Below are 23,641 nucleotides of genomic sequence, written 5' to 3' on the forward strand. Positions count from 1 at the left end.
TCATGAATAATGCTGTGACTATTCATGTACACGCTTCTGTGTGCACATGTTCATTTCTCTTTCGCATATACCTATGTGAGGAGGCACTAGGTCCTTTGGTAACTAACATTTTGATGAAGTACCAGACTGTTTTCCAAAGTGGCTGCACCATTTACATTCCCACAAGCAATGTGTATATAACCACACTCTTCACTTCCTGTTCACTTTTCAGCCCCATGTAGTCTGGCATTGGCTGTTAGTGTTCCTCCCAAACTGGTATAGCCGATAGGGACTTTGGTATTGGTAAATACCGAAGTCCCTTTTCAGGCTCTGTCATATCTGATTATCAGATTTCTCAGCAACATTGAAACATTTTTCCCTTGGCTTCTGATTGCCTCTTCTCAGTCTCTTTTGCTGGAAACTCCTTGTTTACTTAACTTCTACCTATTGGAGTTCTTCAGAATTTAGTACTGGATCCTTTTTTCTTTTCCCTTCATTCCTTTGCATTTTCTTAAAAATTAAAATTTTAATTGAGTTAATTGTGTATTTGCACACAGTTGTAAGAAATAATAGAGATACCTTGTACCCTTTGCCTAGTTTCCCCAGTGGTGACATTTTTGCAAAGCTGTTAGTATAATATTACGAGGAGGCAGTGATACAGTATGAGACAGTGATACAGAGATAGTGATACGATAAGTAGAGATTATTCAGATTTTCCCAGTTTTACTTATAACTCATGTGTGTGTATGTGTGTATTAAGTTCTATATTGAGTAGGTTTGTGTATCCACCACCACAGTCAAGGTACTGAACAGTTCCAACACCATGAGGATCCTTCCTGAGGCCCCTTTAAACCATACCCATTTTCCTCTAATGCTCCCTCTTCCCTTAATTCCTGGCAACCACTAATCTGTCCTGCATTCTTAGTATTTTGTCATTTCAAAAAAAATTTACACAAATGGAATCATACATTTTTGGATTGCAACCTTTAGGGATTAGCTTTTTTTTTTTAACTCATAATTCCTTGGAGAGTCATCTAAGTGCCTGACTACTTTGTTCCTTTTTATTGCTGAGTAGTAGTCCATGGTGCACCGTGTACCACAGTCTGGTTAACCAGTAACCTGCTTTAGGACTTCTAGACTGATTTCAGTGTTTGGGTATTACAAATAAAGCTGCTGTGAATAGTTGTGTACAGGTGTTTTTTGTGAATGTATTGTCCTTTCTCTGGGATACAAGTCCAGGAGTGCAATTGCTGGATCATATGGTCATTGCACATAGAGTTTTTAAAGAAGCTACGAAACTGTTTTCCAGAGTGACTTTACCATTTTACATTCCTACCAAGAATGTGTGAGTGACACACTTTCTCCACATCCTTGCCAGCATTTGGTGATGTCACTTGTTTTTATTATAGGCATTCTGTTAGGTGTGTAGTGATGTCTCATTGTGGTTTTAAGTTGCTTTCCCTAATATTCCCCAGTGTTGAATATCTTCATGTACTTATTTGACAGCTTTATATACTCTTCCAAGAGATATTTGTTCATGTCTTTTGCCAATTTTCTAATTGGATTGTATTTCGTTGAATTTTGAAAGTTTTAAAAATATATTCTACATAATAGTCCTTTGCTGGATATGTGGTTTTTTAATTTCTTCTAGTATGTAGTAGCTTCATTTCATCTTCTTAACAGAATCTTTTGTAGAACAAAATATTTTAGCTTTGATGAAGTCAAATTTATAGATGTTTCTCCTTTTATAGATTATGCTTTTGGTGTCAAATCTAAGAACTCTTTGCCTAGTCCTAGATCCCAAAGATGTTCTCCTACCTTTTTTTCCTCAAGGTTTTACAGTTTATAGATAAGTCTGTGAATCATTCTGAATTAATTTTTGCATAAGGTATGAGGTGTAGGTCATAGATTTTTGCCTAATGTCCAGTTGCTCTAGCATGATTTGTCGAAAAAGCTCCCATGGCTTTTGAAATATTTCTATGTGCCAGTGACTCCCAGGTTCGTATCTCACATCCCTATGTCTTTTCTGCTTCCAATGTTCTTCTGCCTTCTTGACACCTCTACTTGAATGTCTCTTATACAGGCACCTCAGACTCTTCAGGACAAAAACTTGAACCCATCTTCTTTTCAGTTTCCCTTCCCCAGTCTTGCTTATCTTAATTAATGAACCTAGGAGTCATTCTTTACATCACCTTTTCCTCATTTTCCTTTGATTCTCCCTTTTAAAGAGTTCTCAGATCCAATTACTTGTCTCCATTTTTGTTGCTACCACCATCAGTTCCCACTTGGATCACTTCAGAGGATTCCTGATCGACTCCTGCTTCTGTTCCCTCATTCATAAAGCTTCTCTAGAGTGAGCTTTTACAAATTTGTTCTGATTATGTTGCTCCCCTGCTTAAGCTCTTCCCATGTCTTCCCACTGCTCCTACAGGTTGATGTCCTTACCATATTCTACAGGTCCTCTGTGATCTTGCCCTTGCTTCCCTCTTCAGTCATCTTGTTACCACACTTTCCCTCTCTGAGCTAATGCCCCACTAGTTGTCTTTCAGCCCCTAGTACCGAGCAGACTCTTTCCTCATGACTTCCATATACATTTCCTCTGCCTGGAATGTTATTCCCACCCACACTTCAATTCCTGCAGGTCTCAGCCTGTGTGTCACTCTTAGATATGCTGTTCCTGACCACCAAATTTAAAATAAGCCTCCTGGTTTTTCCTTCTCACAGAACTCTGGGTCTCCATCCCCCACTTTATTGTTTATTTGTTTAACATCTGTAATCTTTACTGGATTGTAAACATCATGAAGGCAGGGTCATGTCAGTTTTCTTCATTGTATGCTCTGTGTCTGGTTCAGTGCTTTAGCATACATACTATATATGCAGTAGATATTTTTGAATGAATGAACGAGATAGGAAAATATAGTAAGTTAGCAAGATGTAGGCAGTTTAGGGTAATATACAATTCCCAGTCCACTGATATTTTTATGAGCTATTTTATTGAGCCATCGAAACTTGACCATCTTTCTTGCTTAGTCCAGGGTGTAGTGTAGTGAGAATCAGAAGGATTATTTGATGATAATACAATACATTGTGAGAGAGCTGTTTGTAGGCAACTGAAGATGCTTTATTGGTTGATATAATAAGAAGTATTCTTTGTGTCCCAGTCATCCACAAAGAAAATACTTCTACTTCTAGATGACCATGGGTTGTTTCTGACTGTATTGAGAGAACATTATCTTAAGAATCTGGTTTTAAATGTCAGCATTTTCTTTATCCCTCTCTTAGGGCTCTATTCTTAGAATCCATGGCCCCTTTCCTTACCTCGAAAGGGGAGGATTATGATTGTTTTATGTGGGCTGATAAGCCTGCCTTTTTTTTTTTTAATGTCATTATCAAGAATTTGACTATAATATAAAAATTTTATTTCTCATCTCTGTTTTTTGGATCATGTTGTATGATTTAAGAATCATGTTGTATGGTTAATGTTACTTGTTGTCCCTTTAAGTACTGATTAATGGTATCTGTTGTCCCCTCAAAGCAATTAAGTGATCATCATAGACTGTGGGTGGGGAGGTTAGCTGGCAAACATTCTTGCAGGAACCTCCTAGTAAAACAAAAATTCTATAAATTGAATGCCTGAAGAGGCTGAGCTTAGGATAGTGTTTGCTATACAACTTTGGCAACTGAAAATTTTTTTAAGTTGAAAATATTAACTATGCCCATGTATATGGCATTTTATCTTTAGATGACTCTTAGATTATTTTTTTTTTTCTAGTGTTCTTGCATTGTCTCAATATTCAGCAGGAACTCTGTTTGGAGGCAAAGCGCAATAAGCGTTTGGAACACATATTGATAAAATGATACAGTACAGAAGTAGAGTTGATGAAATGATACAGTACAAAAGTAGAATTGGCTACTTCTTTTAGGTGTAAATGCTGCTGACAGTATATATTAAGGAAAAGTTTAGTAAGTGTATATTAAGGAAAAGTTTAATATGCATTAATATATACTTAGCTCACTTTTTGTATAGGTACTAGAACTACTTCTGTCTTGTGTTAGACATCCAACAAACATTTTTGTAGCTATTATGTGCTTGTAGAAAATGTACTTTCTTTTGATCTACAAGTATGAAAACTTCCCTTCTTCCCTCCTGACAAGACTCTCCACCCCAAAATGAAGAGTGGGGTGCTAAAAGGGAAGGTGGTGGTTAGATAATTGGTAACTCACTGTCGTCTACACATCTCCTTTTGCTAAAATGTTTCTCTTTAGCATTTCTGAAGTGTAAGGACCAATGAGTGTAATGAGTGTTAACTCATTAACAGATTACTAGACTTTGAGCAGTTTTGGAGGGGCCAAAATCCCAGTGAGAACTTGGATCTTGTAATTCTGTTAAATCAGCAAGTGCTTATTTAAAGCTGACTATGTACAAGATGCACTTTGAGCCCAGTGGGAGATTCAAAGAATTGGAGACAGATTTCTGAGTTTCAGGAACATAAGAGAATATACAAAGTTTAAAATCCCATGATTCTCCTCCCTAATTTAATTTTTTGGAGTGTTTTTCTTTCCTTCGTATTAAACTTTTACTTTGAAAGTTCCCAGAAGTTGGGACAAGCAAGTAAGAGAGACAGTTGCCTAAATTCTTCAGGATGGGGGTAGTTACTGACTACTTTATGTTAGTGAATAATTTCACTGTAACTGTTTTTACTAATGGTCTACAGTAGAAGTTTTTAGATTGCTTACTTCTCTGTAATTTGGTTTAGTTAACACAGGATGCATTTGGTTAGCCAGAATGCAAAATTTGCTGGCTAGAATGGTCTTGGAAAGTTTGATGGGGCAGGGGGGAATATGGCATTTGGAAGAGTAGGCAGCAGTGGGAATCTCAGGCAAGGAAGGGAAAGGCATGGGCAAAGTCCCAGAGGACAAAAAGAATTTGTGGTAGACTCACTTTTCACCTAGACCTGATCAGTGGTCTTACCTTATGTATTTTCAATATTACCACAGTTTTTCTTCTGTAATTACCATACCTTTGATTTTAAGCATGATATTTAATGTTTTTTTTTTAAAGATTCGAGCTCTTTTTTTAAAAATAAATTTAGTTTTTAATTTTTATTTATTTATTTTTGGCTGCATTGGGTCTTTGTTGCTGCGCACGGGCTTTCTCTAGTTGTGGCAAGCGGGGGCTATTCTTTGTCGCGGTGCGCAGGCTTCTCGTTGCAGTAGCTTCTCTTGTTGCGGAGCACGGGCTTTAAGCACACGGGCTTCAGTAGTTGTGGCACATGGGCTCAGTAGTTGTGGCTCGCAGGCTCCAGAGCACAGACTCAGTAGTTGTGGCGTATGGGCTTAGTTGCTCCGTGGCATGTGGGATCTTCCCAGACCTAGGGCTCGAACCTGTGTCCCCTGCATTGGCAGGCGGATTCTTAACCACAGCGCCACCAGGGAAATCCTGTGTTTTAAAGTTTAACATTAAAGGACGAATTACTTTGTTTGAGAAAGTATTACAAGGCTGAAGAATCTTGATCTAAATAATGATTTCCTAAGGGAGATCTGGGAAATCCCCAGTAATTGTTGGTTCAGAGAACAGTCCTCAGGACTGGGAAGAGAAATAAGGGAGTCCCAGAGAGGGGCTCCATGGTCAGAACCATTTGATCTTCAAAACAGAATGAAAAATATTTTAACTATAAATATAAATGCAGATGCTCATTATTATAGATAGGGTAAAGTCACTCCTGTCAGAGGAAGAACTCTTGGCTGTGTAACATGATGGTGGAGAAATCTTTGGATGAGTAGAACAGTTGAAGGCCATATAAGGAAATTTTTCTCCTGCCCCCATTCTCTGGAATATTTAGGGCTAAGTTCTTAGTTTCTGATACCTTAAAAGTCTTCTGTTATTAAGAACCATTATTTAAAAAAAAAAAAAGACATTTAGATGATGACATCAGAATTTTAGAATTACCCATAGTCCTGTAACTCTAACAACTATTTTCATTTTTGCATGTTATCTTCTAATCTTTACTTGTATGCATACTTTCTTAGTAATGGTACTTTAAAAATTGATGAAGAAGGAATACCAAGATCTAGAGAATTTTGTACGATTCCTTTTTCTTTTTAAGGTACGTGTTGGGTGGTGGAGCATTATGCATGGAACTACTCACAAAACAGGTGACTATTTTCTTATGGTGCTCGTGTTTTTCAACCATAGAGTGTTTTAACTATGTAAATTAGATTCTAAGTGGACAAAGCTCCTTGTAATAGTACCTACTTTAACATAATTTTTGTTTTTTGCTAATAGCACCTACTTTTAATAATGAAAGCTTTTTAAACTAGTAAAATGACGTTGTACTTGCTGCTTAATCTATGCTAGGATGGGCAATAAGAGTGATGTATATTTAAAGTTGTAATTTGCTCATTTTTAGCACTTTGAATGTTGGTTTGCTTTGCTTCTTTTTTTGTAAGATTTTGGAAATGGTCCAACTTTACTTTTACTCCTTGACCACAAACTTCTTAACATTAATTTGCTATTATTGAGTCATTACATGCCATTTTCTTAAGCTTTCCTAACTGGGAATCAGGAATATCATTGTGTTTTAAAAAAGTGTTTTCTTCTTTCTGTAGGGCTGGAGCAGTGCCTATTCAATAGAATCGGTCATCATGCAAATCAATGCCACCTTAGTCAAAGGCAAAGCCAGAGTGCAATTTGGCGCAAATAAGGTACTTTTATTAAGAATGTCACATAAACTATAAGATATATTTCCTGTTATCTTATGAGGCTTCTTTCTGTTCTCTTAGTCTTTGTTATTTCTACTATAGTTAAATATGTCTATAATTTAAAATTTATTATTGGTTTATATATACTAATAAGTAAAAAATTATATGTAGTTGCAAGTTTCCAAAAATTGAGATTATGTTGTAATAGTTAATTCCCAGCGAGCATATGCGTGCTAGGCTGTAATCTAAACTTTTTATTTGTATTAACTTTCAGTCCTCTTAATAACCTAAAAGTAGGTACTGTTATTGTCCTCATTTTATAGATGAGGAAACTGAAGTACACAGAAGTTAGGTACCTCGTCTAAGGTCACAGGTGGCAGAGTGAGGATTGGAACCAGACTTTCTGGCCGTTAGTCTCTGCTCTTAACCACTGAGTTCTTTTCTTTATTCACTTACTGTATCAGAAATATCTTTTCATGTCTAATTGTAGTTATCTATAAACACTTAAGTGGACACTTAAGGATGTACTCTGAAGTTAGTATGTTTTGGAAAAATATGTGATGGAAATCATCCTGACCCGACATTTAAAAAAATCTGGATGTTCCTAAATTTCCTTGTAAATTTTATATTAAATGCTTATCCAAATAGTACTAAATCTAAATAGGTATTTATAACTCTATTGCACATCAAATCATGAGCCCACTAGAATCTTAACTCACAGGGGAAGCAAAAAATTGAAAAGGCTGTTTTACAGAATTATATACTTGGGATAATATTATAAAATAACTTACTTTTAGCTTTTTAAACAGCTATTTCTTTGCATTAGAACAAAGTGCCATTTTGTATAAAATCTAGAAGTTAATTGAAAAGTAGTGAATTGCTTATAACTACATTTAACTAGTGTTTCTTAACTGTATATATTTTAGGTATTTTAAATGTGGCAATAGAATGATGTATTAGAACATCAAAACTTTGTTTTTCTAAATGACAACTTATACTCACTATACAATTTCTAAAGTAGAAACAAATACAAACTAAAAAAGTCATCTGTAATTTGAGTGTCTAGAAATACTATTAGCATTTTGGTGTACTTCCAGTCTTTTAAATTTTCTTCCTGGCATTTATTTGTATGTAGAACTTGATGTTAAATTTCATCATTTTTTTTTTTAATTAGCGTGTTTTTCTCATTAAGAGAAAATATAAAAGGCTTAGAATAGTGATTTTTTTGAGTAATTGAAAGAACATTTTTACCAGTAACTCATGCTGTAAACTTACCTCTCTGGGCGTCTGTATCTTTACCTGAAATACAATTGATCTGGATATTTTAAGTTTCTTCCAGTTTTAACATTCTGTAATAACAATACGCTATCTTTGTTCAGTGCTGTAATTCCCTTGGAATCAATCAATTTCAATATAATTGGCTTAAACCTTTACATTTTCATAATTGTAGTTTTGTTAGCAAGTAAATATAACCATTTTATATAGAGTGCCAAGTTAGGCAGCTAAATATGTTTGCATATTAGAGTATGTCTTAGAAGGTGAATTTTTTTAATTGTTAAGGTGAAACCTCACCCTTCTATTTTTTTTTCTTATTAAGAAATATATGTCAGTTAAGAATGTAGAAACTTTGCATGATGTAATATGGGTTTTACCTTCCAGCCTTCTATACTCAGCAGGGAATACTCTGAGTGTTAACTTTAAAAATACAACTATCAAAAAAGTAAGGTGCTAAATGGAGTTAAAAATACGCTACCATTTGTGTAAGAGGGATAGACAAGGACATATTATAGATGTGCTTTTATAAGCAGAGAATATCTCTGGAAGGAAATTCAAGAAAATGCTGATAATGATTATTTCTGACAAGGGAGTGTTGAAATATTGAGGGGGCAGGTTAGAATTGGGAGGAAGACTTTACTGTAAATCATTTGTGCTATTTGAATTTCTTTTTGCCATACAACTATTCAGAAATATTTAAAATATAAAAAAATACTATCAGCTATTGGTTCAAAATAAATGAGTTTGTACCGTAAAAAAATCTTATTAAAATGAGATAAATATATGTAAGTACTGAAAAACAGAAAAAGTTGCCCATCCACACACATGAAATTTGGAGATAGGGTCATATTGATAGAGCTGAGGATCTGCAGCTATGCCTGGGACAGAAGGATCTTGGCAAAGCTGGTTTTCTTATTCAGTTAACATGGAATAGAATATAGGCTGTAACATTAACTCTAGGCTATAGTAGTGAGAAAGCCTTCTAAAGTAGAGGTCTGATCATATGACTTTTAGCAGGAATTGGGGGTTTAAATAGGCAAGACAGTGCCTTCTAAGAAGCTTCTGTTCACTGTTTGGAGGGTAATGGTAGTTGAGCTAAATAGTGAAGTCCTAGAGCACACAGCCCTAACTAGCTATTTCTATAATCAGGAGAGGCATCTGTCTTCTCTACAACCCATAGACCTCCAGTTATTTACCTATAGGATCCCCTAGTCAGTGATCACATTTCAGATGAGAGAACTGATTTTTTTTTTTTTTTTCTGGGGGAAGTTGTTACCTATACTAAGCACTCCAGTCTTCTATTATAAATGAGCGAGATGGGGGAGCCGAATCTGGGAACCTTGAATAATCCCGAGATTCTCCAAGGAGACTAAAGTGGTCTCATGTTAGTTGTATCCACAGTTCTCATCAGCAGCAGGCACAATCTCTAGAGGAAAGCATTTCTAATTTAAGCCTGTAAGATTCTCAAAGATTAAGATCAAGCAAATATGAATTCAGTGAAAGATGACAAGCACATAAATAGACAACCTAACATACATGAGAACTGGCAGAAACAATGAATAAGAGTTACATATTCCCAAAGATTTGAGGTTTTGGAATTAGCAGATACTAGAATTGTGAGAAAATGAATAATTATATGTAAAATCTAGTGTAAAGAAAAAAGAATCATAAAATTGAGCAAACGATAAGACCAGGAATGATGAGACAGATCTGAAAAAGAATGAAATAAAATTTATAGAAATTGAAAATGTTGAAATGAGAAACAATAGATTAGACATCAGAAGAGAGAATTAATTGATTAGAAGAAATAACTCAGAATGTTGCACAGAGAGACCGGGGGATAGACATTACAGCAGAAGTTAAGAGGTAGAGATCAGAATGAGGTCTAAAACATGTCTTATTCGAATCCCAGGAGGAGATAATAAAATTACATTAAAGAGAGAAATAGAAACCAGAAAGTGAAGTTGTAGAAGCAGGTCCAAATAAATAAGTCATAACAAATATAAATGGACTAAAGTTACCAGTTAGACAGTTCAAATTAAGAAGTCGTCTTTAAGAAGTGTATTTATTTATTTTTATTAAAAAAATTTTTTTTTGAAGTATAGTTGATTTACAATGTGTTAATTTCTTTTGTGTTAATTTTTTTCTGTACAGCAAAATGACTCATTTATGCATATGTAAATATATTCTTTTTCATATTCTTTTCCATTATGGTTTGTCACAAGAAGTATATTTAAAATGTGAGGATACAGAGATTGAAAAAAAAATTTTTTTTAAAGAAGAATGATAAAGATAGGCCAGTATAGGCATACCTTGGAGCTATTATGGGTTCAGTGCCAGACTACTACTTCAATAAAGCCAGTATCACAATAAAGCAAGTCACATGAACTTTTTGGTTTCCCAGTGCATACAAAATTTACACTATACTGCACTCTATTAAGTGTGCAATAGCCTTATGTCTAAAAAACAATGTACATGCCATAATTTAAAAAAACTTTACTGCTAAAAAATGCTAACCATCATCTGAGTCTTCAGTGAGTTGTAGTAGTAACACCAAAGATCACTGATCCCAGATCACTGTAACAGATACAGCAATGAAAAAGTTTGTGTCACATTTTGGTAATTCACAATATTTCAGACACACAAAATGAGCCAGTGCTTCTGGGAAAAATGGAGCCTATAGACCTGCTCAACGCAGGGTTGCCAGAAACTTCAAATTGTAAAAAAGGCAATATCTGCTAGGTGCAGTAAAGTGAAGTGCAATAAAATGAGGTTTGCCTGTATACACTAACAAAAAGGTGATGTAGCTGCAGTATCAAACAATGTGATTTTGGAACAGAAAGCATTAGCCACTGCTTAATGATGAAAGTCTCATTTAACCAGGAGGATATAATTTTTTACTTTGTCATGCTACCTATCGTTTGTTGAGAGGAAAAAGCAGGGGACAGTGACTGACAGCAATAGGCTGTACATTAATTTTCTTGTATAACCTTAAGGATATACAAGGATACTAGCAGTAGTTAATTTGGGTAGAAGAAGGAAGGTGGATAAGGGGAGGAACTGGGTGGTTTCAGGACAGGTAGGAAGGAGAGTTGTTACTTAGAATATGTTTATACATTTATTCTTATGCTGTGTGAATTTATTAAAAAATTCTGTGACATAATATAATAGGTGTGTACCACTATGGAGAATGCTTATGATGTATTAATTGGAAGTTAAGATGTAGGCCAGTTGTACTCATGGGGATAAAATTAATGCTAAACTTGGCCCTTTAAAAGAGGTTCTAATCTAGAGGTTAACAAAAGAAGACTCCTTTAGTAATGGCTTGATGCCACTTGGACATTCTTTAGATTTTTAACTCAAAATGTCATTCATATGTGTAGTCCTTAAAGCCTAATGTTTCCTTACCTGAAGGTAATATTTTATAGTTCTTTTTTTTTTTTTTTGATGGAAGTTATGAGGAAGAGTTTTTCTACTTACATCCAAATAGCATCCTTTAACTTTATTCATAAAGCCTTGTACTTGTGCAATGGTAGGAGGACTTATAAAAATGAAGTGTGAATTTTGTAGATCTTTCCTAGAGAACAGTTTCGGTTTTGTTGTCCCTCTAAAATGGTAGAGAATAATAAAATTGAGAAATTTATTTTTGAAATGGAAATATAACTTAGTTTCCTGTGTTCTTTTAAGTACAGTGGTGATGCATCCATAAATTATTTGTAATGATTTTCATCTACTTATAGTTTTGATATAACATGTATAATTCTCTTTCAGAATCAATATAATCTAGCAAGAGCCCAACAATCCTATAATTCCATTGTACAGATACATGAGAAAAATGGTATGTTTAGTTAAATAAGTATTTATTGCCATTTATGAAATTTTACGTAATGTACTGTTGATATTTATCATGTTTTATTCTTCTGTTTTTGCTTTAATTTCTTACAAAGTACAGTTACTACAGTGAAAAACTTTAACCTGAGGATACACAAACTGTGTTTCATTCAAAATCTTTGTATCCTGAATACTTGGCCTGGGAACCTCTGAGTCACAGTCAAGATTTTTGAGTAGATTAAGGGATGGATCACTTTACTCACTTGAAATGTATGGTATTGGGATAGGAATTGAGTTAAAGGCAACTCTAAAGGTGGAGTTCTTGCTGTTAATACTGAGTAAATGCAGTTAGGATCATGAATCAGTTTCTGAAACATCTTCAGACTACTTAATGCTTTTTGACAATTGTACACATTTATTTATTCAAGTAAGAAAGTACTAATTTCAGTTTATACTTAAGAGTATTTGAGTTGTAAATTTAAAAAAAATATTAAAATATCTTTCAAAACTTTATTGGCCTTTTAAAATTTTGCTTATTTTCACAATGCATGTTTGGAGTTTTTGTCTCTTAATAGTGAGGCAATAAACAAGTAGACTTGGAATCAGAAGACCTATTATCAAGTGGCATTTGTGTCACTCATTAGCTCTGTGGCCCTGAGCAAGTCCCATTACCGCTCAGCCTCCATTTCCTCATCTCTAAAATTGGCATGATGTCTGTCTTGCCGAACATGAGGAAAAAGCAAGTAGTGTGTACGCACAGCATTTTATAACCAAGTGCTGATATTCATGGTAGCTGGGGTAGTGAAACTGATGCTTTTTTGTGCAGAGTAAGTAAATTGATAGGAAGTAGTTTTCTTCAAGAGTATTTACAGTAAAGTGTTCTTTACTTTGCTAGAATGTGGTAGTTTATGACTTAAGATTTGTGTTTTGTGTGTGCTCACTTTTAATGACAGAGCAAACTTGCCACTTTTGCAGTGACTGCTTACTTCTGAAAGAGTAGTATTCAAAACAATTTTCAAGCTTCTGAAGAGGGAAATGATAAAAAACTTGAGGACAAAGCTGGGTTTTCATAATAATAATCATATCTAGCACCATAAATTAACAGACCCAGAGACTCCTATATGCTACTTCATTAACCACGTGGATGCTTCACTAATCTTGGTATATTCATACTGTTGCAATGGCAATTTCATACCAAGCAATACTTAATCTCATTTGCCTTTTTAGAGAGAGCTTATATTTTTGTTGAGCTTAGAAACATATTTTTTTCTTATGTCTTACTTTTTGTTAAATTAGATGTTGTAGTCAGCATTCAAAAATGTTTATGGAAACTGTATTTGAGAAAGTGTGGGTGTGTGTATAATTAGCTATGGTGAAAGAGCAATAGATTCAGATTCAGGAGATGGCTTCTAGTACCTTCTGCTGCTAAATCTGATGTTGGGCTTACTCACTTAATCAGTGCACCTGCTGGGATGGCACCCTCACTGGTAAAATGACATCACTGCCTGATGACAGTCCAAGTTCCTCTTATTCTAAAATACCAGGATTTTGTTTGGGGGATAGCTGTTTTCAGTGTGGTTTCCTTTCAAATACCGAACAGAAATGAAATATGAAACCTAGCTTGTTGCCTAATATTTCCACACTGTTCTCTTTTGGTAGAAATGCCATTAATATAGAGATCTTATGTTGAAAACTCAAGTACAGTTTATTCATAGAAAATAACTTTATATTGTGAACATAAATATCAAAATGCTATGTTACCAACCCAAGTGTAAGTTTAATTTTTACAGTAGGTTTACAGAGAAAAATTACGGGTAGAGAAAGTATCTAACCTTAGTAAAATGCCATTTCTCCTAGTTGGTTTAAGAATTAAAATATTTTAACTGTTTTTTTCCCCATTCTTTTTCAGGCTGGTACACCCCTCCAAAGGAAGATGGCTAAATGTGTTGACTTTTATATGTTTGGACCAATGTTGCTTTAAAGAAAATCTTTCCAACATGCAGACACAAGCTTTGAGTGCCCCTATAACAGCAGTACCGAAGATGTTAGCTAATAGATATTTTAGTGGATAATCTGTCAACTGATCCAATATAAGTTACAGCCTTTCCATTTTTCTCATTTTAGGTATCTTGGACTGAGCAGTGGGGCCTTTACTATATTTTTCCTGATAAATACACATACTGGCCACTCCTTATCATCTCTTTCTTTGAAAGGTGAAATGTGTTAAGCAGACAAGTCAGCATCAGGTTACTGAAGTTGCAACTTGAGGGCAACTTTCCCATTTTGAGCTCATGTGTTATGAGGATTTGCAATATATTGTTCCATTTAAAGCCAATAAAAGTTTAATTGATGTTTAATGTTGGTTTAGAAAATTTTAAGGTGTTCTAAATCACAGTAGCTTTTTCAGGTTAAAACCATTTTATGATATTGCCAAAATAATGACAGGAAACATACTTATTAAACTGTTAAAGTTTTTTTTTTTATGGCTATGAAGATCTGAGTTGTTTTCCCAAGATTTGCTCTTTAGTAAGTTGTACTTTTCAGGCAAAGCAAAGCAGGGCTGTGCCAATTCAGGCTTCTAAGTAGTCATTTCCACTGGGGCATCAGAGTCTTGCTGGGCTGAATCTGCTTCTTGTTGGTTCAATATTTACTATGAAGAAGAGCTTGAAGTATAGAGCTTGAAGTTATTTTAAATACTAAGTCATTTTACGTTTCCATTTTATTAACGGGATGTTGCAATCAGTTGTAAACTAATAAACTTATAAAGTGATTGGCACAAAGACTCTGTGAACAAAAACTGCACAGTTAAGTACAAAAAGTAATTTGGAGACCTAAAGTTTTTGCTATAGTCATAACAATGGCTTTTACATTGAAAGACTAATAGGAACTCTACATATATTAATTCTTTTATAAAACCTGACTTAGATCAGTGTACTCTCCATTTTATTGCCTTACCAGAATCAGTCCTGTTGGGTTGGTAGTAGATTTTTTTATATACCCAGATTTGATTTAAAAGTAAACTCTAGTTATTAAGCACTTTTAAAAAGAAATCCAGAAGCACATTTTTTCTGCACAAACCAATTACAAAGTTCAAAAGTGTTTCTTATGCTTTGAGACTCAGTTTTTAACTTTGTAAACCACATCTGAGAGACTTGGCACTTCTGCATTATTGTGTTTAATTTCCTTTTTTTTTTTTTTTTTTTCTATTTTTGTTAAGAAGACAGTAGAAAAAGATTTTCTGGCATTCTTGTTCACTTGGTTACATTTGTATAAAGTTCTGATTGCCAGTTGCTCAGATAAGTGACAAGGCAGAATTCTTTAAAGCATTAAAGTTCCTTAAACCTAAGGCTAAATCTTGAATACATTATTGAATTCTTTAATATCCTGATGGCTAGCAGATTGACAGCTGCACATTCGGCATGCTTTGTTTTTTGTTTTTTTTTTGGTTTTTGGTTTTTTTGGGACTTTATTTTTCATTGCAGATTTATTTGGCAATGTACAGTAAATTTTGTAAACTTGCATCAAGTTTATGAATAAAGAACCATTTAAAAAATAACTTTGTCACTTTCCCTCATAAAAGATAGTCTTTGCTTCAAGTTTCTACAGGCTGTTGGGTTTCTGGAATAGGATTATATATGGTGGGATGGGGTGAGGAGAGGCTTGAGGGGAAGAGAGGCAGATTGATTTCACAAGAGAAAGCTAGAGAATCCAGAATTGGTGTGTATAGACTTGGCATACTCAGGGTTTCCTCAACCTATTCCCTCTCCCACACTCATTTTTTAATATAAATTCAAGTGCTACTTTCTTCATGGCTGTCCCTAGTTCCCCAAGTTACAGTAATCTGCTCCCTCTTTAGTATACCCATAGCCTCTTACACAATTGTCAGTTTATCTCACATACAAGAAGTCCAGAGGTAGGAAAATTCTAGGCATGGTACCTCTGCTTCTTTGAGATTTTTCCATGTTGGTTTCATCTTTGGATAGACTGTTGTCTTGGATGTGCAGCCACCTTAATCCATCCAGAGGTAGATAATGGTCCTGTTGTCTAGTGTCTCCTTAGGAAGTGAGGAGCTCTTTAGAAGTCCTCCCCACCCCCAAAGCATTATTGCCTCTCACTTTTCCTTGGCTAGAACTGGGGCCTGTGTCTACTCCTAAACTAATGGCTGGTGAAAAGAATGAGACCTTCATGATTAATAGGGACCAGTGATTCTCAAGTTATGATTTGGAGAATGCTGGAGACTCCTGAGGCCCTTCTAGGAGGTTTTTAAGATCAAAACAGTTCTCCTAACACTAAAGCATTATTTGCTATTTTCACTCTCATTCTCTCACAAGTGTACAGTGGAGTTTTCCAGAGGCTACGTGATGTGATAGACGTGATATTGCAACAGATTGAATTCAGAAGCAGATCAAGCTGTCTTCTATTAAGCCAGAAATTAGAGGTTTGCAAGATGTAAAGATGCTACACTTATTCAATATTGGAGGGGGAGAGTGGTGGAGATTTGGTAAAGTTATTTTTTCATAAGTTATTTTGTTTATGTGTCATGAATTATTTTAAGTGAATATTACAATGTTTTAATTTTTAAAAAAATAAAATTTATTTATTTTTGGCTGCGTTGGGTCCTCGTTGCTGCACGCGGGCTTTCTTTTAGTTGCGGCGAGCGGGGGCTACTCTTCGTTGCAGTCCGCGGACTTCTTGTTGCAGTGGCTTCTCTTGTTGAGGAGCACCGGCTCTAGGTGCGCGGGCTTCAGTAGTTGTGGCTGGCAGGCTCTAGAACACAGGCTCAGTAGTTCTGGCGCACGGGCTTAGTTGCTCCGGGGCGTGTGGGATCTTCCTGGACCAGGGCTCGAACCCGTGTCCCCTGCATTGGCAGGCGGGTTCTTAACCACTGCGCCACCAGGGAAGCCCCCAATGTTTTAATTTTTAATATGGTAAATATAAATAGTCATAACCCATGTAAAGAAGCTCTTTGGTGTTGCCAATATTTAAGATCGTGAAGCAGTCCTGAGGCCAAAATGTTTGAGACCAGCTTGTTTAGACCAACCAGATTTACCAGTCAAGAGCTGGGCATCAGATCAGGGCCTTGTTAGCAAGGAAGCGGCAAGAGGAATAGATGTTAGCTGGGGATACAGCAGTATCTGCTGTGCTTACATTCCTTCTATCTGTGGTTCTCAAGCTGGGCTTGCATCACGGGAAAGCTTAAATCACAGTAAAGCTAAAACTATGACTGCTGGGCCCCACCCCCAAGTGTTTAAGTAGGCTTGGGGTGAGGACCGAGAATGCGCCAAACTGAGAATTTCTCAGGTGAATCTTGATGCTACTAGCAGGGAACCAGTGTTTGGGGTGTGCTTTCACAGCAATGGTAGGTGCTCTTTAAGCCGTTGAACACATTCAGAACTTGAGGGCTGCACGGTGTTGAATAAAGGTGGTGATTTTCAGTTTAAAGCAGATACTGCCAGTTCAGAAATTGGACTCATGCTGATAACAGGCAGTGGGGCTGTGAAGACCCATACAACATTATTTAGTCTGTGCCTTCCAGAACTCATGAATTAGAGAAAGACCTGCACCGACAAAGAAAATACCGCTGCAAGTGCAGTGAGAGGCACAGAAGGAGGTGGATATGGTTCGACTGCGGGAAGCCTCCTGGAAAGTTCCGGGAGGATTACAGGACGCGTGGCCACCACCTCCAAGCACCTGCTGGCGCTCCCAGACCAGCGCCGGAAACGTTTTGGCTTGGAGTCACGTGGGCGCCTCCTCAGCGGCCCCACCTCCCCTGACCGGCCGGAAGTGGCGCGCGCGCCTGCTCAGTGCGCGCACGGCTCGGCCTACGCCGCTCCCTCGGAGCCGCCGTACTGCTTCCCCGTCGTGTTGGTGAGGCATGGAGCCGGTGGGCGGTGGCGGTGGCGGTGATCGCCGCGGCTCCTCCCCCGCAGACCCGCGAAGCACCTTCGTGTTGAGTAACCTAGCGGAGGTGGTGGAGCGTGTCCTCACCTTCCTGCCCGCCAAGGCGTTGCTGCGGGTGGCCGGGTGAGGGGAGAGGAGGCGGGAAGCTTACTTCGGGACTTGGCGGGGTGGGCGAGTACCGTCGGGACCCAGGGCTGACCCGGGCTCCCTATCCCTACCCCTGCCCCAGGTGGTGGCCCCATACGCTAGGTACCCCGGCCGCAGTGCTCCCGGGGACCTTTCCCAGAGGAGCCAGGTTTTCTCCTCCCCCGGCTCTCCCTCCGAACCGGCGCCCGACGCCTCCCCCTCCCGGGGACTTTGGATCCCGCAGGAATCTCCTGCAGTTGTGCTAATGGGTGGTGGGGGCCGGAGGTTTGTGAGCCGCGGGAGAGAGGGAAGTGAACGTCCGTTCACAGCCCTTTGTGCGTTTGCGTCCCCAGCGTGTGTCGCTTATGGAGGGAGTGCGTGCGCAGAGTGTTGCGGACCCATCGGAGTGTGACCTGGATCTCCGCGGGCCCGGCGGATGCCGGCCACCTGGAGGAGCATTGCTTGGTCCGCGTGGTAGCTGAAAAGCTTGAGGCAAGTAAGAAGGGGTGTTGTGTACAGTCCTTTGCAGGGTCGGTGGGTCAGTCGTTGAGAACTAAATGCAACAATTTTGTATACGGCGTTACTTTTTGTAATTTAGGCAAGTTTTTCTCGTGACATGAAAAGGTTTTGTAAACATCAGTTTTAATGACTGTGTATTGTAAGGATGTGCCGTGGCTGCTTTGACCGTTCTTCACATATTGGGCATTTTATGTATCCAGATGGCCACTACTATGAAAATGCTGTTTAGAACCATCCTTTTACCTGCTTTCCTTGTCACTGTTTTGCAGGGATGGTAACTGAAGGATCTCTATTGCATAGTGTCACATAAAAATGCCAAGAACCAATACTTAAACCCCAAAATTTCAATCCCTGGTCCTGTTTAAAATTATATGTTTAGTATAATCTAAATTATTAAAAGCAAAAAAGGAAGAACAGAAAAGAAATAAGCCAAAATGCTAGCAACAGTTTCTTTTGGGGGTAGAAGTGTGTGTGTGTGTGTGTGTGTGTGTGTGTACACTGTGTTTTTAAAAACTTTTGTTTCTTTTCCTTCAAATTTTTACCACTGCAAGTATTATTTTTATTTAGCTTTAAAAGTTTATGTATTGCAATGGCTGTTAAAGCCAGGCAGACTTAGGTGTGAACCCAGCTGTGGCACATACTAGCTGTGTGACTTTGAAAATGTTACCTTAACTCTCTGAGCCTGTAAAATGAAAAGAAAATAATACTGTTTACACTCTTACAGAGTTGTAAGGATTAAATAATGAAAAGGTAACCCATGTAACATTACCTACAGTGCTAGGAATATAATGTTTTCAATAATTGAAAGTATTATTCTCTGTTAATAGCGTTACTAAAATTCATATACTAATACCCTTAAAGAAATTTATACATTGTAGAAAACTCTAGTGTGGAGACAAAAACATGAAAACCTTGTCCAAATCATTCATGCTCTTTTCTTTGTGTTTGCCAAATTATCTAGTAGACATGATACTTTATAGCCATAAAGAAAGTTGATTTAGCATTTTTACTAGAAATATTTTAAAATCCACTAAAAATTTTATAAGACATCTGGTCATTTGGAACTTCTTTAAATGAGGTTCTAGTTGTCTTCTGTTTTGCTTTGAGAACACTTCATGTTGAGGATTGCCACTGTCACTTCTAGTGAGACTTGGGAAGGAAAATTCAGCAGTTGCTTCTCAGTGCGTACCAGAAAAGAGAATCATAAAACCTCAGGGTTAGACTTCCAAACTTTAAGAATAGGAAACCCAGGGCCTAAGCACTTCCAGGGGTTATTCTGCTGGTTTATGGCAGAGTCAGCACTAACACCTAAATCTCTTAAATTCTCTCTCCTTTACTCACTACACCAGGCATCACAAACTCAAATGACTCCAGAGTTAGGTAACTCACAGTGGGTGGATGACTCGGTGTGACGACATAAAAAGTGATAGGGCTATGGCAGACCAGATAATGCTTGCTTCTCCTTGGCCCCAGTCAAGGGGAATGCAGTCTAATAAGTGTTGCCAGAATGTGTACTTTTTCAAAATAAATCCACATTTTATATAAATATTTTGTGGGAATTTTAAATGTTGGCAACCAAAATACGTGTGTGTCTGTCTGCTTTGTTTTCTTCAGGAAAATTAATTATTTTAAAATTTAAGTATAGTTGAATTACATCACTAAGTTAGTTCCAGATGCACAATATAGTGATTTAATATTTCTATACATTACAAAATGATCACCATAAGTCTAGTTCTCCTCTGTCACCATACAGAGTTATTATAATATTGATTATATTCCCCATGCTGTACGTTTCATCCCTGGGACTCATTTATTTTGTAACAGGGAGGTTGTACCTCTTAATCTCCCTTACCTGTTTTACTCATCCCCCAACTTCCCTCCCCCATGACAACCACCTGTTTATTCTCTATCTATGATTGTTTCTGATTTGTTATGTTTGTTCATTTGTTTTGTTTTTTAGATTCCACATATAAGTGAAACCATATGATATTTGCCTTTCTCTGACTTATTTTACTTAGCCTAATACCCTCTAGGTCCATCCGTGTTGTCACAGATGGCAAGATTTCATTCTTTTTTTATGGCTGAGTAATATCACATTGTATACCACATCTTTATCCATTCATCTATTTGTGGGCACTTAGGTTGCTTCCATATCTTGGCTATTGTAAATAATTCTGCAGTGCATATATCTATTCAAATTAGTGTTTTTTTGTGTTTTTTTTTTCCTCCCAGAAAAATACCCAGAGGTGGTATTGCTGGTTATATGGTAGTTCTGTTTTTAATTTTTTGAAGAACTTTCATACTGTTTTCTACAGTGGCAATATCATTTTACATTCCCATCAACGATGCATGAAGTTACCTTTTCTCTGCATCCTTGCCAACACTTATTGTTTCTTGTCTTTGATAGTACCTATTCTGACTAGTGTGAGGTGGTATCTTGTTATGGTTTTGATTTGCACTTCTCTGATGATTAGTGATGTTGAACATCTTTTCATGTGTCTGTTGCTTGTCTGTAAGTCTTCTTTGGAGTCTATGCAGGTTCTCTGCCTTTTTTTATATATAAATAATTTTTATTGGAGTATGGTTGCTTTACTCTGCCTATTCTTTAATTGGGTTGTTTGGTTTTTTGGATAAGTTATATGAGATCTTTGTAGATTTTGGATATTAACCCCCATAAGAGATATATATTGTTTGCAAATATCTTCTCCCATTCAGCAGGCTGCCTTTTGGTTTTGTTGATAGTTTCTTTCACTGTGCAAAAGCTTTTTAGTTTGATGTAGTCCCATTTGTTTATTTTTGCTTTTGTTTCCCTTGCCTGAGAAGACATATCCAAAAACTACTGTGAAGACTCATGTCAAAGAGTGTACTGCCTATGTTTTCTTCTAGGAATTTTATGGTTTTAGGTCTTACATTTAAGTCTTTAATGCCTTTTGAGTTTATTTTTGTGTACAGTGTGAGAAAGTAGTCTAGTTTGATTCTTCTGCATGTAGCTCTTCAGTTTTCCCAGTACCATTTATTGAAGAGGCTATCTTTTCCCCATTGTATATTCTTGCCTCCTTCATCATAGGTGAATTGACTGTGTAAGTGTGGGTTTATTTCTGGACTCTATTCTGTTAAATTAATCTATGTGTCTGTTTTTGTGCCAGTACCACGGTGTTTTGATTACTGTAGTATAATTTGAAATCATAGAACGTGATACCTCCAGCCTTGTTCTTTTTTCTCAAGGTTGTTTTGGCTATTCCGGGTCTTTTCTGTTTCCATACAAATTTTAGAATTATTTGTTGTAGTTTTATGAAAATGCCTTTTGGTATTTTCATAGGGATTGCATTGAACCTGTAGTACATTGGGGCTTATGGTCATTTTCACAATATTAATTCTTCCAGTTGATGACCACAGCATATCTTTCCATTTGTGTCATCTTCAGTTTCTTTCATCAATGTCTTATGATTTTCTGAGTACAGGTCTTTTACCTCCTTGGTTATTTTATTCCTAGGGTTTATTTTTTTTTAAATTTATTTATTTTCTTTATTTTTTTGGCTGCGTTGGGTCTTAGTTGCGGCACATGGGATCTTCGTTGAGGCAAGCAGGATCTTTCATTGTGGCACGCGGTCTCTTTGTTACAGCGCTTGGGCTTCTCTCTAGTTGTAGTGCGTGGGCTCTGTAGTTTGCAGCATGTGGGCTCACTCATTGAGGTGCGTGAGCGCAATAGTTGCGGTGTGCGGGCTTAGTTGCCCTGCGGCATGTGGGATCTTAGTTCCCCAAACAGGGATTGAACCCACGTCCCCTGTGTTGGAAGGCGGATTCTTTACCACTGGACCACCAGGGAAGTCCCTTTTATTATTTTTTTAATATCTGTTATTTAAGCTGCGGCATGTGGGATCTTTGTTGCTGTGTGTGGGATCATTTTAATTGCGGCATGTGGGATCTTTAGTTGCAGCATGCAGGATCTTTAGTTGTGGCATGTGGGCTCTTTTAGTTGGGGCATGCGGGATCTAGCTCCCTGACCAAGGATTGAACCCGGGCCCCCTGCATTGGGAGCATGGAGTCTTAACCACTGGACCACCAGGGAAGTCCCAATTCTTTTTGATGTAAATGGGATTGTTTTCTTAATTTCTCTTTCTGATAGTTCTTTGTTAGTGTATAGAAACACAACAGATTTCTGTATATTAATTTTGTATCCTGAAACTTTACTGAATTCAGTTAATAGCTTTAATAGTTTTTTGGTAGTGTCTTTAGGGTATTCTATATATAGTATTATGTTATCTGCAAACAGTGAGAGTTTTACTTCTTCCTTTCCAATTTGGATTCCATTTATTTCTTTTTCTTGTCTGATTGCCATGGCTAGAACTTGCAATACTATGTTGAATGAAAGTGGCGAGAGTGGGCATCCTTGTCTTGTTCCTAATCTTAGAAGAAGTGTTTTCTTTCAGCTTTTCACTACTTAGTATGGTGTCTATTTAGTATGATGTTAGCTGTGAGTTTGTCATATATGGCCTTTATTATGTAGAGGTATGTTCCCTCTATATCCACTTTCTGGAGTTATTATCATAAATGGATATTGAATTTTGTCAACAACTTTTTCTGCATTTATTGAGATGATCATATTTTTATTCTTAAGTTTGTTCATGTGGTGTATTACATGGATTGACTTGCAGATATTGAACCATCCTTGCATCCCTGGGATAAATTCCACTTGATCATGGTGTATGATTCTTTTAATGTATTACTGAATTTGGTATGCTTATACTTTGTTGAGGAGTTTTGCATCTATGTTCATCAGGGGTATTGGCTTGTAATTTTCCTTTTTTGTGGTGTCTTTATCTGGTTTTGGTACAGGGTGATGCCTCATAAGAATGAGTTTGGAAGCATTTCTTCCTCTTCTTTTTTTTGGAATAATTTGAGAAGGATAGGTGTTAACTCTAAATGTTCAGTAAAATTCACCCGTGAAGTTCCATGGTCCTGAACTTTTGTTCGGGAGTTTTTAAACTACTGATTCAGTTTCAGTGTTGCTAATTGGTCTGTTCATATTTTCTGTTTCTTTCTGATTCAGTCTTAGGAGATTATATGTTGCTAGAAATTTATCCTGTTCTTCTAGGTTGTCCATTTCATTGGCATGTAATTGTTGATAGTAATCTCTTCAGATCTTTTGTATTTTTGTGGTGTCAGTTGCAACATCTCCTTGATCATTTTATTTTATTAATTTCAGCTCTCTTTTTCTTGATGAGTCTGGCTAAAGGTTTCTCTAAATTTTGTTTATCTTTTCACAGAACCAGCTCTTAGTTTCTTTGCTCTTTCCTGTTGTTTTACT

General features: G+C 36.9%; 2 protein-coding genes across 4 annotated transcripts in view; both read left to right on the forward strand.

Moving 5' to 3' along the window:
- UBE2Q2 (ubiquitin conjugating enzyme E2 Q2) overlaps positions 1-14,144 on the forward strand; it is a 68,518-nt gene extending 54,374 nt beyond the window's left edge. For both annotated transcript variants that reach the window (XM_057544031.1, XM_057544030.1), the window contains 4 exons: positions 6,087-6,135; positions 6,589-6,684; positions 11,728-11,794; positions 13,697-14,144. In XM_057544031.1, the coding sequence (XP_057400014.1) occupies positions 6,087-6,135; positions 6,589-6,684; positions 11,728-11,794; positions 13,697-13,728 (244 nt within the window). In that variant the 3' untranslated portion in view covers positions 13,729-14,144. The remainder of the gene's footprint in view (positions 1-6,086; positions 6,136-6,588; positions 6,685-11,727; positions 11,795-13,696) is intronic.
- Positions 14,145-17,562: 3,418 nt separating this feature from the next.
- FBXO22 (F-box protein 22) overlaps positions 17,563-23,641 on the forward strand; it is a 30,252-nt gene continuing 24,173 nt past the window's right edge. Inside the window, exons 1-2 of one of the 2 annotated variants that reach the window (XM_007173429.3) lie at positions 17,563-17,655; positions 18,168-18,306. Coding sequence is in view for 1 of the 2 variants with exons in the window: in XM_007173428.3 (XP_007173490.1) it covers positions 17,663-17,811; positions 18,168-18,306 (288 nt within the window). In the remaining variant the exon portion in view is untranslated. Of the gene's footprint in view, positions 17,812-18,167; positions 18,307-23,641 lie in introns of both variants that reach the window. The other variant, XM_007173428.3, reaches the window with a different exon arrangement.

Source organism: Balaenoptera acutorostrata, chromosome 3, assembly GCF_949987535.1.
Source record: "Balaenoptera acutorostrata chromosome 3, mBalAcu1.1, whole genome shotgun sequence".
Taxonomy (NCBI): domain Eukaryota; kingdom Metazoa; phylum Chordata; class Mammalia; order Artiodactyla; family Balaenopteridae; genus Balaenoptera; species Balaenoptera acutorostrata.